The sequence below is a fragment of the Oncorhynchus mykiss genome, chromosome 10 (assembly GCF_057628025.1).
Source record: "Oncorhynchus mykiss isolate SJ-2025 chromosome 10, ASM5762802v1, whole genome shotgun sequence".
Taxonomy (NCBI): domain Eukaryota; kingdom Metazoa; phylum Chordata; class Actinopteri; order Salmoniformes; family Salmonidae; genus Oncorhynchus; species Oncorhynchus mykiss.
Genome location: NC_143031.1, coordinates 850,001 through 866,019, shown reverse-complemented (window position 1 = coordinate 866,019; position 16,019 = coordinate 850,001). Strand labels below are relative to the sequence as shown.

The 16,019-nt window shown below is 43.2% G+C and overlaps 1 protein-coding gene across 1 annotated transcript in view; it reads left to right on the top strand.

Annotated features, from left to right (window-relative positions):
• The window catches only part of LOC110533249 (dihydrolipoyllysine-residue acetyltransferase component of pyruvate dehydrogenase complex, mitochondrial), a 32,781-nt gene that overhangs the window by 5,190 nt on the left and 11,572 nt on the right, over positions 1–16,019 (top strand). Inside the window, exons 2-8 of the mRNA XM_036989511.2 lie at positions 6,557–6,658; positions 7,397–7,521; positions 8,759–8,900; positions 9,037–9,163; positions 10,261–10,436; positions 10,604–10,745; positions 10,829–10,899. Coding sequence (XP_036845406.2) covers positions 6,557–6,658; positions 7,397–7,521; positions 8,759–8,900; positions 9,037–9,163; positions 10,261–10,436; positions 10,604–10,745; positions 10,829–10,899 — 885 coding nt within the window. The remainder of the gene's footprint in view (positions 1–6,556; positions 6,659–7,396; positions 7,522–8,758; positions 8,901–9,036; positions 9,164–10,260; positions 10,437–10,603; positions 10,746–10,828; positions 10,900–16,019) is intronic.

Below are 16,019 nucleotides of genomic sequence, written 5' to 3'. Positions count from 1 at the left end.
CTCTCCTCCAGGTATAACTCTACTGTAGTCAACCTGTTACCTACCCAGACTGCTCTCCTCCAGGTATAACTCTACTGTAGTCAACCTGTTACCTACCCAGACTGCTCTCCTTCCAGGTAAAACTCTCCTCCAGTCAACCTGTTACCTACCCAGACTGCTCTCCTCCAGGTATAACTCTACTGTAGTCAACCTGTTACCTACCCAGACTGCTCTCCTCCAGGTATAACTCTACTGTAGTCAACCTGTTACCTACCCAGACTGCTCTCCTCCAGGTATAACTCTACTGTAGTCAACCTGTTACCTGCCCAGACTGCTCTCCTCCAGGTATAACTCTACTGTAGTCAACCTGTTACCTGCCCAGACTGCTCTCCTCCAGGTATAACTCTACTGTAGTCAACCTGTTACCTACCCAGACTGCTGTCCTCCAGGTATAACTCTACTGTAGTCAACCTGTTACTTGCCCAGACTGCTCTCCTCCAGGTATAACTCTACTGTAGTCAACCTGTTACCTACCCAGACTGCTCTCCTCCAGGTATAACTCTACTGTAGTCAACCTGTTACCTACCCAGACTGCTCTCCTCCAGGTATAACTCTACTGTAGTCAACCTGTTACCTACCCAGACTGCTCTCCTCCAGGTATAACTCTACTGTAGTCAACCTGTTACCTACCCAGACTGCTCTCCTCCAGGTATAACTCTACTGTAACCAACATGTTACCTACTCAGACTGCTGTCCTCCAGGTATAACTCTACTGTAGTCAACCTGTTACCTACCCAGACTGCTCTCCTCCAGGTATAACTCTACTGTAGTCAACCTGTTACCTGCCCAGACTGCTCTCCTCCAGGTATAACTCTACTGTAGTCAACCTGTTACTTGCCCAGACTGCTCTCCTCCAGGTATAACTCTACTGTAACCAACCTGTTACCTACTCAGACTGCTGTCCTCCAGGTATAACTCTACTGTAACCAACATGTTACCTACCCAGACTGCTCTCCTCCAGGTATAACTCTACTGTAACCAACATGTTACCTACTCAGACTGCTGTCCTCCAGGTATAACTCTACTGTAGTCAACCTGTTACCTACCCAGACTGCTCTCTTCCAGGTATAACTCTACTGTAGTCAACCTGTTACCTGCCCAGACTGCTCTCCTCCAGGTATAACTCTACTGTAGTCAACCTGTTACTTGCCCGTTCTGCTGTCTTCCAGTTTGATTGTTATTATAATAATATATTTCACATTGCTAGAGCATGTACATTTAAATGGGCAGCTTTGTACAGGGTAGGAACATTTATCAAGTTACATTGTTTTAGTAACTGGCGTGCGCAACAAACACTCGGCTTTGGTGCCGTATGTCAAAGTATTGTTGGCAAATGGAATGCGCTACTCAATCCAACATTCTTTTTGATTTCAGGATTCTTGACTTTACCTTGAAGAGATACAATAGTCCTTCTTCAGCCAATCATTTGTTTCAGTGTCATTGTCTACAAGTCATGGACATGCGCTCCATGACTCACGTCAGTAGCCATGAAGTGCTTTGAAAGGCTGGTCATGGCTCACATCAACACCATAATGCCGTAAACCCTAGATCCACTCCAGTTCTAATACCGCCCCAACAGATCCAAAGATGACGCAGTCTCAATCGCACTCCACACTGCCGTTTACCACCTGTACTAAAGGAACACCTATGTGAGAATGCTGTTCATTGACGACAGCTCAGTGTTCAACACCATAGTGCCCTCAAAGCTCATCACTACGCTAAGGACCCTGGGACTAAACACCTCCCTCTGCAACTGGATCCTGGACTTCCTCACGTGCCTCCCGCAGGTGATAAGGGTAGTCATCAACACATCTGCCACGCTGATCCTCAACACTGGGGCTCCCCAGGGGTGTGTGCTCAATCCCCTCCTATACTCCCTGTTCACCCACGACTGCGTGGCCAAGCACGACTACAACAGTGGTAGGCCTGATCACCGACAACGATGAGACTGACCTCCTCCCTATAGGCTGAGACCTGGCAGTGTGGTGCCAGGACAATAACCTCTCCCTCAGTGTGATTTAAGATAAAGGAGCTAATCGTCTCCCTGGACCTCCTCAAATGTCCACCTCAACATCAGACTCTGAGGCCTCATCTTCACTGTCACTTTCCAACCTTGTTGAGGATGGTTTGTTGTCAGGCTCAAAAAGCCTAATTTGCCCGGATGGCCACCAATTTTTCAACCCTTGTCAGCCTGTTCAGCCTGTTGCTTGCTTTGGGGTGTGTGTTCCCAAACAAGGACCAGTTGTGCTCGGAGTTGGCTGATGTTGGTGGGATTAGAAGGGTGATGGAGGCGATGGGAATGAGCCTCAGATCCACAAAGTCCCTTCCACCAGGTGGCTGATGAGACATGTTGGCACGAGTGCCATATTGCATCTCCATCCCAAAGCCCTTGCTTGGAAGTGTACTTTGCCAGACTGCCAAGAACCGTGCCCTCATCCAGGCCAAGGTGGCGAGACACTGTAGTGATGACACCATAGGCCTTGTTGATCTCTTCACCAGACAGGATGCTCTTGCCAGCATACTCGGGGTCCAACATGTATGTGCTTCATGCAGAAGTCTTCATGCTTTTTGATGTATTTCAGAACTGCATTTTCCTCTACTTGGAGCAACAGTGAAGTGGGCAGGGCAGTACGGATTTGTTCTCTTACATCTGCAAGCAGGGTCTGAACATCAGACAGGATGGCATTGTCTCCCTCAATCCGTGCAATGGCTTGTGCTATTGGTTTCAGGCTGCTTACCACTCTCTCCCAAAATACATCATCCAGAAGGATCCTCTTGATGGGGCTGTCCATATCGGCAGACTGTGTTATGGCCCTTTCTTGGAGATACTCCAAGATTCCATGTCAAACATGATGACAACACCACCCCTACAGGTGTTTTTGGGCAGCTTCAATGTGATGCTCTTATTCTTCTCATTTTGCTTGGTGATGTAGATTGCTGCAAAAACTTGATGACCCTTCACATACTTAACCATTTCCTTGGCTCTCTTGTAGACTGTATCCATTGTTTTCAGTGCCATGATGTCCTTGAGAAGATTTAAAGGCCAGCATCCCGGAGTCGCCTCTTCACTGTTGACATTGAGACGGGTGTTTTGTGGGTATTATTTAATGAAGCTGCCAGTTGAAGACTTGTGATGCGTTTGTTTCTCAAACTAGACACACTAATGTACTTGTCCTCTTGCTCAGTTGTGCACCGGGCCTCCCACTCCTCTTTGTATTTTGGTTAGGGCCAGTTTGCACTGTTCTGTGAAGGGAGTAGTACACAGTGGTGTACGAGATCTTTAGTTTCTTGGCAATTTCACGGATGGAATAGCCATCATTTCTCAGAACAAGCATAGACTGACAAGTTTCAGAAGAAAGGTCTTTGCTTCTGGCCATTTTGAACCTGTAATCGAACCCACAAATGCTGATGCTCCAGATACTCAACTAGTCTAAAGAAGGCCAGTTTTTTTTATTGCTTCTTTAATCAGGACGACAGTTTTCAGCTGTGCTTACATAATTGCAAAAGGGTTTTCTAAGGATCAATTAGCCTTTTTTTATTTTCTTATTTCACCTTTATTTAACCACGTAGGCCAAATGAGAACAAGTTGTCATTTACAACTGCAACCTGGCCAAGATAAAGCAAAGCAGTGTGACACAAACAACAGAGTTACACATGGAATAAACAAACGTACAGTCAATAACACAATAAAAAAAATCTATATACAGTGTGTGCAAATGTAGTAAGATAATGGAGGTAAGGCAATAAATAGGCCATAGTGGTGAAATAATAATAATAATAATAATAATAATAATAATAATAATAATAATAATAATAATAATAATTACAATTTTAAACACTTGAAATGTGCAAGTAGAGATACTGGGGTGCAAAGGAGCAAATAAATAAATAACAATATGAGCATGAGGTAGTTGGGTGGGCTATTTACAGATTAGCTAACACAACGTCTCATTGGAACACAGGAGTGATGGTTGCTGATAATGTGCCCCTGTACGTCTATGTAGATATTGCATAAAAAATATGATGTTTCCAGCTACAATAGTTATTTACAACATTAACTTCTTGGCGCTATCCATCCGGTTGCGGGATCATTTTCAGCAACCGCTGAATAGCATAGCGCAACAGTCAAATAATATTACTAAAAAATATTCATATTCATGAAATCACAAGTGCAATATTGCAAAACACAACTTAGCCTTTTGTTAATCTACCTGTCGTCTCAGATTTTGAAATGATGCTTTACAGCGAAAGCAATCCAAGCGTTTGTGTAAGTTTATCGATAGCCTAGCATAGCATTATGTACACTTAGCATCAGGAAGCTTGGTCACGAATCAGAAAAGCAATCAAATTAATCGTTTACCTTTGACAACGCAGACGTATATTCCAAATAATATCCATAATGTCCACAGAAACATGTCAAATGTTTTTATAATCAATCCTCATGTTGTTTTTAAAATATATATTCGATAATATATCAACCGAGTGTGTAGATCTTTCAATAACAGCAGGAGGAACAATGGCGGCTTTACTCAGTTGCGCAAAAACTCACTCAGAGCCCCCACCTCTCCACTTACGCAATGTGATCCGTCACGCTCATTTTTCAAAATAAAAGCCTGAAACTATAGAAAAAAGGAATCTGGTTGATATCCCTTTAAATGGAGGATAGGCTTGCATAGGAACAGAGGTTTCAAAATAAGAGGCACTTCCTGATTGGATTTTTCTCAGGCTTTCACCTGCAATTTCAGTTCTATTATACTCACAGACAATATTTTGACAGTTTTGGAAACTTTAGAGCGTTTTCTATCCTAATCTGACAATTATATGCATATTCTAGTTTCTGGGGCTGAGAAATAGGCCGTTTCAAATGGGTACGTTTTTTTAGCCAAAAACGAAAATACTGCCCCCTACACGCAAAAGGTTAACGATGTCTACACTGTATTTCTGATAAATGTTATGTTATAATAATGGACAAAAAATGTGCTTTTCTTTAAAAAACAGGGACATTTTTAAGTGACCCAAAACTTTTCAACATGTGTGTACAGTTGAAGTTGGAAGTTTTACATACACTTAGGTTGGAGTCATTCAAACTTTTTTTTTTCAACCCCTCCACAAATGTCCTGTTAATAAACTATAGTTTTGGCAAGTCGGTTAGGACATCTACTTTGTGCATGACACAAGTCATTTTTCCAACAATTGTTTAGACAGATTATTTCACTTATTCACTGTATCACAATTCTCGTTGGTCGGAAGATTACATACACCCTAAGTTGACTGTGCCTTTAAACAGCTTTTGAAGCTTCTGATAGGCTAATTGGCATCATTTGAGTCAATTGGAGGTGTAACTGTGGATGTATTTCAAGGCCTACCTTCAAACTCAGTGCCTCTTTGCTTGACATCATAGGAAAATCAAAAGAAATCAGCCAAGACCTCAGAATGAGAATTGTAGACCTCCCCAAGTCTGGTTCATCCTTGGGAGCAATTTCCAAACGCCTAAAGGTACCACATTCATCTGTACAAACAATAGTATGGAAGTATAAACACCATGGGACCACGCAGCCGTCATATCGCTCAGGAAGGAGACTCATTCTGTCTCCTAGAGATGAACGTACTTGCGAAAAGTGCAAATCAATCCAAGAACAACAGCAAAGAACCTTGTGAAGATGCTGGAGGAAACAGGTACAATGTATCTATGTCCACAGTAAAATGAGTCCTATATCGACAACCTGAAAGGCCGCCCAGCAAGGAAGAAGCCACTGCTCCAAAACCGCTATAAAAAAGCCAGACTACGGTTTGCAACTGCACATAAAGACAAAGATTGTACTTTTTTGGAGAAATGTCCTCTGGTCTGATGAAACAAAAATAGAACTGTTTGGCCATAATGACCATTGTTATGTTTGGAGGAACAAAGGGGGAGGCTTGCAAGCCGAAGAACACCATCCCAACTGTGAAGCACGGGGGTGGCAGCATCATGTTGTGGGGGTACTTTGCTGCAGGATGGACTGGTGCACTTCACAAAATAGATGACATCATGAGGGAGGAAAATTATGTGGAACCATTGAATGACCCCAAGCAGCATACTCCCAAAGTTGTGGCAAAATGGCTTAAGTACAACAAAGTGAAGGAATTGGAGTGGCCATCACAAAGCCCTGACCTCAACCCTATAGAGCAGAAGTGAAAAAACATGTGCGAGCAAGGAGGCATACACCAGCTCTGTCAGGAGGACTTTTACTAGGATTAAATGTTAGGGAATTGTGAAACTGAGCTTAAATGTATTTGGCTAAGGTGTATGTAAACTTCCGACTTCAACTGTGTATATATATGTGCATAAATAAGTGATGTAGACAATTACGTTGATGGAAGCTACAATCTATCTGCAATTTTAAAGCTGATCTACCCCTAAAATAAAAAATAATACTAATTACATAACACATATGGAGTCATGTAGTAGCCACCCTTTTGCCTTTGATAGCTTTGCACACATTGATCGTGTGTGTGTGTGTGTGTGTGTGTGTGGCAGGTGGAGCTTCCTGCTCTGTCCCCCACCATGCAGACTGGAACCATCGCTCGCTGGGAGAAAAAGGAGGGAGACAAGATCAACGAGGGAGACCTGATAGCAGAGGTGACTAGTACACACACACAGAGAGACCTGATCAGTTCAGATACTAACCCGGACCTAATTACTGAGGTGAGAATCAGCGATGTAGTGGCAACAAAATAAGTGGGTAAACGCTGATTACCGTTCCAGTTATTAAAGTTACTCACACTATACTTTCAATGCATTTTCCCGCTAAAATAAAGGTGTTTAAACACTTCTAACTACCTAACCCTTCCATTTCCTGTTTAGATACTAAGGCAGCTTTATAATAGCTGATTGAATCAGAAGAAAGTTCCTTATTCACTTGGTGACCTGGAAGTTTTTGACTTAAAGCAAGAAAAAGATTGTTTGAATTTGTCGAATGAATGGAGGGAGGACGCTGTGTCAATCCTTATCTACCCCCTCCTTCAAAAGATGCACAGGAGTGGCCTTGGCTGCCGGTTATTGTGGGAGTGGCCTTGTGAAAAGATAAACATCAAACCTGGTTTGAGAGTTTTAAATACTTTTGGGAATTTCTCTGAGAGGTTTGAATGTCACAATCATAATAATGTTAAATAAATTGCAATGTTACTTTATACATGCTTTATATTTCATTGTTTTATATTTTCTCTCTTCCTCTTCGTTCTTCTCCTCTCTTCATCTTCTCTCTTTCTTCCACGTCTCTCTCTTCCCTTCTTTGAACTCTGATGTTTTTAACTTGTGTTCCTCAGTTTCATACGTGATGAACACAGACCTGGCTAACTGTGTGTGTGTGTGTGTTAGGTGGAGACTGACAAGGCCACGGTGGGGTTTGAGCTGTTGGAAGACTGTTACATGGCCAAGATCCTGGTACCTGAAGGAACTAGAGACGTTACTGTGGGAGCAGTCATCTGCATCACCGTTGACAGGTACGTCTGTGCTTGTTTGATTTGTACTTTTACCCCTTTTTCTCCCTAATTTTGTGATATTGAATTGGTAGTCTTGTCCCATCGCTGCAACTCCTGTACGGACTCGGGAGAGGCGGAGGTCGAGAGCCATGCGTCCTCAGAAACACAACCCTGCCAAGCAGCACAGCTTCTTATCACACTGCTCGCTTAACCCGGAAGCTAGCCGCACCAATCTGTCGTAGGAAACACTGTCCAGCTGGCGATCAAAGTCAGCTTGCAGGCGCCGATAAGGACCGCGATAAGGAGACGCTAGAGCGCGATGGGACAAGAAAATCCCGGCCGGCCAAACCCCCCCCCTCCCCAATTGTGCGTCGCTTCATGGGTCTCCCGGTCACTGCCGGCTGGAATCGAACCCGGGTCTGTAGTGACTCCTGAAGCACTGCGATGCAGTGAAAAAGACCGCTGCTGCAGAGGGAGGCCCTCTGTGTGTGTCTTCTGACCTGTGTGTGTGTCTTCTGACCTGTGTGTGTGTCTTCTGACCTGTGTGTGTGTCTTCTGACCTGTGTGTGTGTCTTCTGACCTCTGTGTGTGTCTTCTGACCTGTGTGTGTGTCTTCTGACCTCTGTGTGTGTCTTCTGACCTGTGTGTGTGTCTTCTGACCTGTGTGTGTGTCTTCTGACCTGTGCGTGTGTCTTCTGACCTGTGCGTGTGTCTTCTGACCTGTGCGTGTGTCTTCTGACCTGTGCGTGTGTCTTCTGACCTGTGCGTGTGTCTTCTGACCTGTGTGTGTGTCTTCTGACCTGTGCGTGTGTCTTCTGACCTGTGCGTGTGTCTTCTGACCTGTGCGTGTGTCTTCTGACCTGTGCGTGTGTCTTCTGACCTGTGCGTGTGTCTTCTGACCTGTGCGTGTGTCTTCTGACCTGTGCGTGTGTCTTCTGACCTGTGCGTGTGTCTTCTGACCTGTGCGTGTGTCTTCTGACCTGTGCGTGTGTCTTCTGACCTGTGCGTGTGTCTTCTGACCTGTGCGTGTGTCTTCTGACCTGTGCGTGTGTCTTCTGACCTGTGCGTGTGTCTTCTGACCTGTGTGTGTGTCTTCTGACCTGTGTGTGTGTCTTCTGACCTGTGTGTGTGTCTTCTGACCTGTGCGTGTGTCTTCTGACCTGTGCGTGTGTCTTCTGACCTGTGCGTGTGTCTTCTGACCTGTGCGTGTGTCTTCTGACCTGTGCGTGTGTCTTCTGACCTGTGCGTGTGTCATCAGTGCTGATCTGATCCCGGCCTTTAAGGACCTGACATTGGAGAAGCTTGCTGCTAGCTCCGCCTCTTCTGCAGCTGTCCCTCCCCCTGTAGCAGCCCCGCCCCCTGCTCCCTCCCCCGGAAGCTCCCTACCCACTCACATGAAGGTAGGACACACACACCATACATGTTGCTGGATTAAACACTTTCACTGGAGATTCTCTGTGAAGATGCATTATATTTTCAGAACCAGAAACCCTCCCAACCTGTCTGTCTGCCTGTCTGTCTACTCATCTGTGTTAGGTGTGTCTGCCAGCCCTGTCTCCTACTATGACCATGGGGACAGTGCAGCGCTGGGAGAAGAAGGTTGGAGAGAAACTCAGTGAAGGAGATCTACTGGCGGAGATAGAGACCGACAAGGCTACCATCGGTCAGTACACACACCCACGGGGTATACACACCACACACACCACCCATGGGGTATACACACCACACACCACCCACGGGGTATACACACCACACACCACCCACGGGGTATACACACCACACCATAGTGATGCCTGGATTGACTCAGAACTCGCAGTCCCATTTGGTTATATCCATGGGGTGGGGAGTTTTAGGGTCCTGAAATAATGTGTGGATTTTTGGTTGGTTGAATAAAGAGTGAACATAAAAACTGCCAGAACCGCAGTCTGTTTGGGAAGATTAGGTGAAGTATACAACTTCCACAGTCACAAGACAGGGAATTCAAAATGGCACGTGAAGTGAACTGTAGGCTACTGTAATTGGGGCGGCAGCGTAGCCTAGAGGTTAGAGCGTTGAACTAGTAACTGAAAGGTTGCAAGATTGAATCCCCGAGCTGACAAGGTACAAATCTGTCATTCTGCCCCTGAACAGGCAGTTAACCCACTGCCAGTTAACCCACTAGGCCGTCATTGAAAATATAGAATTTGTTCTTAACTGACTTGTGTCAATGATTAGTTATTGGAGAAACAAGACCAAGATGAGACTCTGGACAGAATGCGTCATTACATGTTTTAATATGTTATTACAACACTTGCCTAGTTAAATAACATTTTAAATTTTAAAAAGAAACATGTAGTTTTCTGATTTTAACAGCTTTTAATTTCTAGAAACATGTCAAACTGATTTCATTTGGAAATGTTCTGTTTTTTTGTTCATGCATTTTCTCTCTGGTCCCTAAGCAGAGATGAGAGAACTTTATGTCAACTAGATGTCAACTACATTGAAGCAATCATCGATTTTATGACATTGGTGTACAAGGATTTATTTAGTCTTGTAGGGCAGTAATGACCGAGAAGCTGCATGTATCTGATTATAAACAAGTTGACAAAGTAATAGCCTAGCCTACCAAAACATTGGAAATGGTTTGATTGTCACTATCACAGAGTCAGGCGGTTGTCGATGGGTTATTAGCTATTGCGGGCAGGTGTGGATAAGCAAAACAGCTGACCTACGCAGCACTACCACACTGTACACATTGATGTTAGTCGTGTGTGTGTACAGGGTTTGAGGTGCAGGAGGAGGGTTACCTGGCGAAGATCATGGTGTCTGAGGGAACGCGTGACGTTCCTCTGGGCGCTCCTCTCTGCATCATCGTGGAGAAGGAGAGTGACATCGCTGCCTTCAGTGACTACGTAGAGACAGCAGGGGCTGATGTCTCCACCCCACCCCCCGCCCCGGTAACACACACAACATTCTGATGGCTTGTACTATAACTTGTTAGCTAGCATTGTTAGAGATCTTGTATTATAACTAGCTAATTAGACATTTTCTAGTTGGTTATCTGACAGACTGGAGAATACCTGTAAGTCAACTCATAGATACAACAACATTGTGTGTGTGCTAGGTTGCAGCCCCAACTCATGCAGCGCCCCTCCCTAGCCCAGCCCCCGTTGCCCCAGCAACCCCCAGGAAAGGGCGTGTTTTCGTCAGCCCGCTCGCCAAAACGCTCGCTGCTGAGAAGGGCATTGACCTGGCCCAGGTCAGCGGTGAGTTTACACAGCGGTGAGAGCACACACACACACACACACCTTCTCTCTGACGCTTGTCTGTGTGTGTGTTTGTTTTTCAGGCTCTGGTCCTGATGGTAGAGTCACCAGGAAAGACATTGAGACCTTTGTCCCTCCCAAGGCTGTCCCTGCTGTAAGTCACCACATACACTTTACTGTGTTTTTCCTAGATGGGTTTTAAAACCTCTTAAGCCTACCCCCTCCTTTTTCAAACATTCTGTTAAAAATCGCGCAACTTTTCAGCATCCTGCTACTCATGCCAGGAATATAGTATATGCATATGATTAGTATGTGTGGATAGAAAACACTCTGAAGTTTCTAAAACTGGTTAAATCACGGCTGTGACTATAACAGATCGTGTGTTTCATCGAAAAGCGCAAGAAAAACTGCTCACTGAAAGCTAAAAATAATATCCATGCGTCACTTTCATGGATTGTTAAAAGGGCACAAAATTAATTATGGACCTGCATGCAATTCCTACAGATTCCACACGATGTCGCCATTGTCGTCATTATCCGGGGAGTTTTTTGTTGGTAAATCCAACTAACTGGATTCCATTTCTTCCGGTCTCCGCCAGGATGTTTTGAAGTGCACATTTTCGGCCATTGATTTGAAGACGAGGAGCTATTGAATACACATCGCCCTGTAATCATTTTGATAGATTATTAACGTTTACTAATACCTAAAGTTGGATTACAAAAGTATTTCGAAGTGTTTTGTGAAAGTTTATCGTCGACTTTTTTAATTTAAAAAAATGACGCTGCGTTTTAAAACAATGTTTTTTTCTGAATTACACAGCTTCCATAGATTGCTATTTTGGGTATATATGGACAGATTTAATCGAAAAAAAGACCCAATAGTGATGTTTATGGGGCATATAGGAGTGCCAAGAAAGAAGCTCGTCAAAGGTAATGAATGTTTTATATTTTATTTCTGCGTTTTGTGTAGCGCCGGCTACGCTAAATCTTTTGTTTACGTCGCATTCAGGCATTTTGGGGTGTTGCATGCTATCAGATAATAGCTTCTCATGCTTTCGCCGAAAAGCATTTTAAAAATCTGACTTGTTGGCTAGATTCACAACGAGTGTAGCTTTAATTCTATACCCTGCATGTGTATTTTGATGAACGTTTGAGTTTTAACGAGTACATTTAGCATTTAGCGTAGCGCATTTGCATTTCCAGGTGCCTAGTTGAGACATCTGCGTCTCAAGTAGGATCAAGGAGTTAATGCTTAGTATTGAGTATTACCAATACTTAGCTTAGTATTGAATCAAATGAAATTGTATTAGTCACATGCGCCGAATACAACAGGTGTAGTAGACCTTAGTGAAATGCTTACTTACGAGCCCCTAACCAATAATGCAGTTAAGGGGAAAAAAAGAGAACATTTAAATAACAAATAATTAAATAGCAACAATAAAATGTCAGTAACGAGGCTATATACAGGGGGGTACCAGTACAGAGTAGGCATTTTCATGCCCTCTTCACGACTGTCTTGGTGTGCTTGGACCATGTTAGTTTGTTGGTGATGTGGACACCAAGGACCTCAACCTGCTCCACAACAGCCCTGTCGATGAGAATGGGGGCGTGCTCTGTCCTCCTTTTCCTGTAGTCCACAATCATGTCCTTTGTCTTGATCACGTTGAGGGAGAGGTTGTTGTCCTGGCACCACATGACAAGGTCTCTGACCTCCTCCCTATAGGCTGTCTCATCGTTGTCGGTGATCAGGCCTTCCACTGTTGTGTCGTCGGCAAACGTAGTGACTGTTGGAGTCGTGCTGGGGGTGGCCCGTCAGGAAGTCTAGGATCCAGTTGCAGAGGGAGATGTTTCGTCCCAGGGTCCTTAACTTATTGATGAGCTTTGAGGGCACTATGATATGAGCGCTGAGCTGTAGTCAATGAATAGCATTCTCACGTAGGTGTTGCTTTTGTCCAGGTGGGAAAGGGTAGTGTGAAGTGCAATAGAGATTGCATCATCTGTGGATCTGTTGGAGCAGTATGCGAATTGGAGTGGGTCTAGGTTTCTGAGATAATGGTGTTGATGTGAGCCATGACCAGCCTTTCAAAGCACTTCATGACCTCAGACGTGAGTTCTACGGGTCTGTAGTCATTTAGGCAGGTTACCTTGGTGTTCTTGGGCACAGGGACTATGGTGGTCTGCTTGAAACATGTTGGTATTCCAGACTGTCAGGGACCAGTTGAAAATGTCAGTGAAGACACTTGCCAGTTGGTCAGCGCATGCTCGGAGTACACGTCCTTGTAATCCATCTGGCCCTACAGCCTTGTGAATGTTGACCTCTTTAAAGGTCTTACTCACATCGGCTATGGAGAGCGTGATCACACAGTTGTCCGGAACAGCTGGTGCTCTCATGCAAGCTTCAGTGCTGCTTGCCTCGAAACGCGCACAGAAGTTATTTAGCTTGTCCAGTAGGCTCGTGTCACTGGGCAGCTCACGACTGTGCTTCCCTTTTGTAGTCCATAATGGTTTGCAAGCTCTCCCAAATCCGACGAGCGTCGGAGCCGCTGTAGTAGGATTCGATCTTAGTCCTGTATTGAAGCTTTGGCTGTTTGATGGTTCGTCTGAGGGCGTAGCGGGATTTCTTATAAGCTTCTGGCTTAGAGTCGCGCTCCTTGAAATCGGCAGCTCTACCCTTTAGCTCAGTGCGGATGTTGCCTGTAATCCATGGCTTCTGGTTGAGGTACTGTGTGGATGAAGCCAGTGACTGATGTGGTATACTCCTCAATGCCATCGGAAGAATCACAGAACATATTCCAGTCTGTGCTAGCAAAGCAGTCCTGAAGCATAGTATCTGCGTCATCTGACCACTTCCGTATTGAATGAGTCACTGGTACTTCTTGCTTTAGTTATTGCTTGTTGTAAGCAGGAATCAGGAGGATTGAAGTATGGTCAGATTTGGAGGGCGAGGGAGAGCTTTGTACGTGTCTCTGTGTAAGGAGTTAAGGTTGTTGTTTTTTCTCCTCTTGTTGCATATGTAACATGCTGGTAACGGATTTAAGTTTCCTTGCATTAAAGTTCCCGGTCACTAGGAACGCCACTTCTGGGTGAGCATTTTCTTGTTTGCTTATGGCCTTTATAGAGTTGGTTGAGTGCGGTTTTAGGCCAGCATCGGTCTGTGGTGGTAAATAGATGGCCACGAATAATATAGATTAAAACTATCTTGGTAAATAGTCTGGTCTAAAGCTTATCATGAGATACTCTACCTCAGGCAAGCAAAACCTTGAGACTTCAATAATATTAGATTTTGTGCACCAGCTGTTGTCAAATCGACACAAACCACCCCTTGTCTTACCGGAGGCAGATGTTCTATCTTGCCAATGAAGTTAAAACCCTGCCAGCTGTATGTTATCCATGTCGTCATTTAGCCACGTTTCGGTGAAACAACGTTTTTAATGTCCCATTTTGCACACCAGTATTTCTACTTGCACATCCTCACCTGCACATGTCACTCCAGTGTAAGTTGCTAAATTGTTGGCCTATTTATTGCCATACCTCCTTACTTCATTTGCACACACTGTATACAGATTTCTATTGTGTTATTGACTGTATTTTTGTTTATTCCATGTGTAACTCTGTTGTTTTTGTCCCACTGCTTTGCTTTATCTTGGCCAGGTCGCAGTTGAATATGAGAACTTGTTCTCAACTGGCCTACAAGGTTAAACTAAGGTGATCTGGCCTACCTGGTTAAACTAAGGTGATCTGGCCTACCTGGTTAAATAAAGGTGAAATAAAAAGGATCGTCTTGATCGGAGCTCATCTTGTTTATTCTCCAGTGATTGCACGTTGGTTAATAGGAATGATGGTAGGGTTATCCACTCGCCGTCGGATTCTTATTACCAATGCTTTGCTTAGTATTGTTTTTTTTACCAATGCTTAGTATTGGTTTTTTTCCAATGCTTGGTTTTTTTCCAATGCTTAGTATTGGTTTTTTTCCAATGCTTAGTATTGGTTTTTTTCCAATGCTTAGTATTGTTTTTTTTACAATGCTTAGTATTGGTTTTTTTACAATGCTTAGTATTGGTTTTTTTCCAATGCTTAGTATTGGTTTTTTTCCAATGCTTAGTATTGGTTTTTTTCCAATGCTTAGTATTGGTTTTTTTCCAATGCTTAGTATTGGGTTATGACCAATGCTTAGTATTGGTTTTTTTCCAAGGCTTAGTATTGGTGTTTTTTTCCAATGCTTAGTATTGGTTTTTTTCCAATGCTTAGTATTAGGTTATGACCAATGCTTAGTATTGTTTTTTTTCCAATGCTTAGTATTGGGTTTTTTTTCCAATGCTTAGTATTGGTTTTTTTCCAATGCTTAGTATTGGTTTTTTTCCAATGCTTAGTATTGTTTTTTTTCCAATGCTTAGTATTGGTTTTTTTCCAATGCTTAGTATTGGTTTTTTTCCAATGCTTAGTATTGGTGTTTTTTTCCAATGCTTAGTATTGGTTTTTTTCCAATGCTTAGTATTGGGTTATGACCAATGCTTAGTATTGGTTTTTTTCCAATGCTTAGTATTGGTGTTTTTTTCCAATGCTTAGTATTGGTTTTTTTCCAATGCTTAGTATTGGGTTATGACCAATGCTTAGTATTGGTTTTTTTCCAATGCTTAGTATTGGTGTTTTTTTCCAATGCTTAGTATTGTTTTTTTTCCAATGCTTAGTATTGTTTTTTTTCCAATGCTTAGTATTGGTTTTTTTCCAATGCTTAGTATTGGTTTTTTTCCAATGCTTAGTATTGGTTTTTTTCCAATGCTTAGTATTGGTGTTTTTTTCCAATGCTTAGTATTGGTTTTTTTCCAATGCTTAGTATTGGGTTATGACCAATGCTTAGTATTGGTGTTTTTTTCCAATGCTTAGTATTGTGTTTTTTTCCAATGCTTAGTATTGTGTTTTTTTCCAATGCTTAGTATTGTGTTTTTACCAATGCTTAGTATTGTGTTTTTACCAATGCTTAGTATTGGGTTTTTACCAATGCTTAGTATTGGGTTTTTACCAATGCTTAGTATTGGGTTTTTTCCAATGCTTAGTATTGGGTTTTTACCAATGCTTAGTATTGGTGGTTTTTTTCCAATGCTTAGTATTGGTGGTTTTTTACCAATGCTTAGTATTGGTGGTTTTTTACCAATGCTTAGTATTGGTGGTTTTTTACCAATGCTTAGTATTGGTGGTTTTTTACCAATGCTTAGTATTGGTGGTTTTTTAACCAATGCTTAGTATTGGTGGTTTTTTAACCAATGCTTAGTATTGG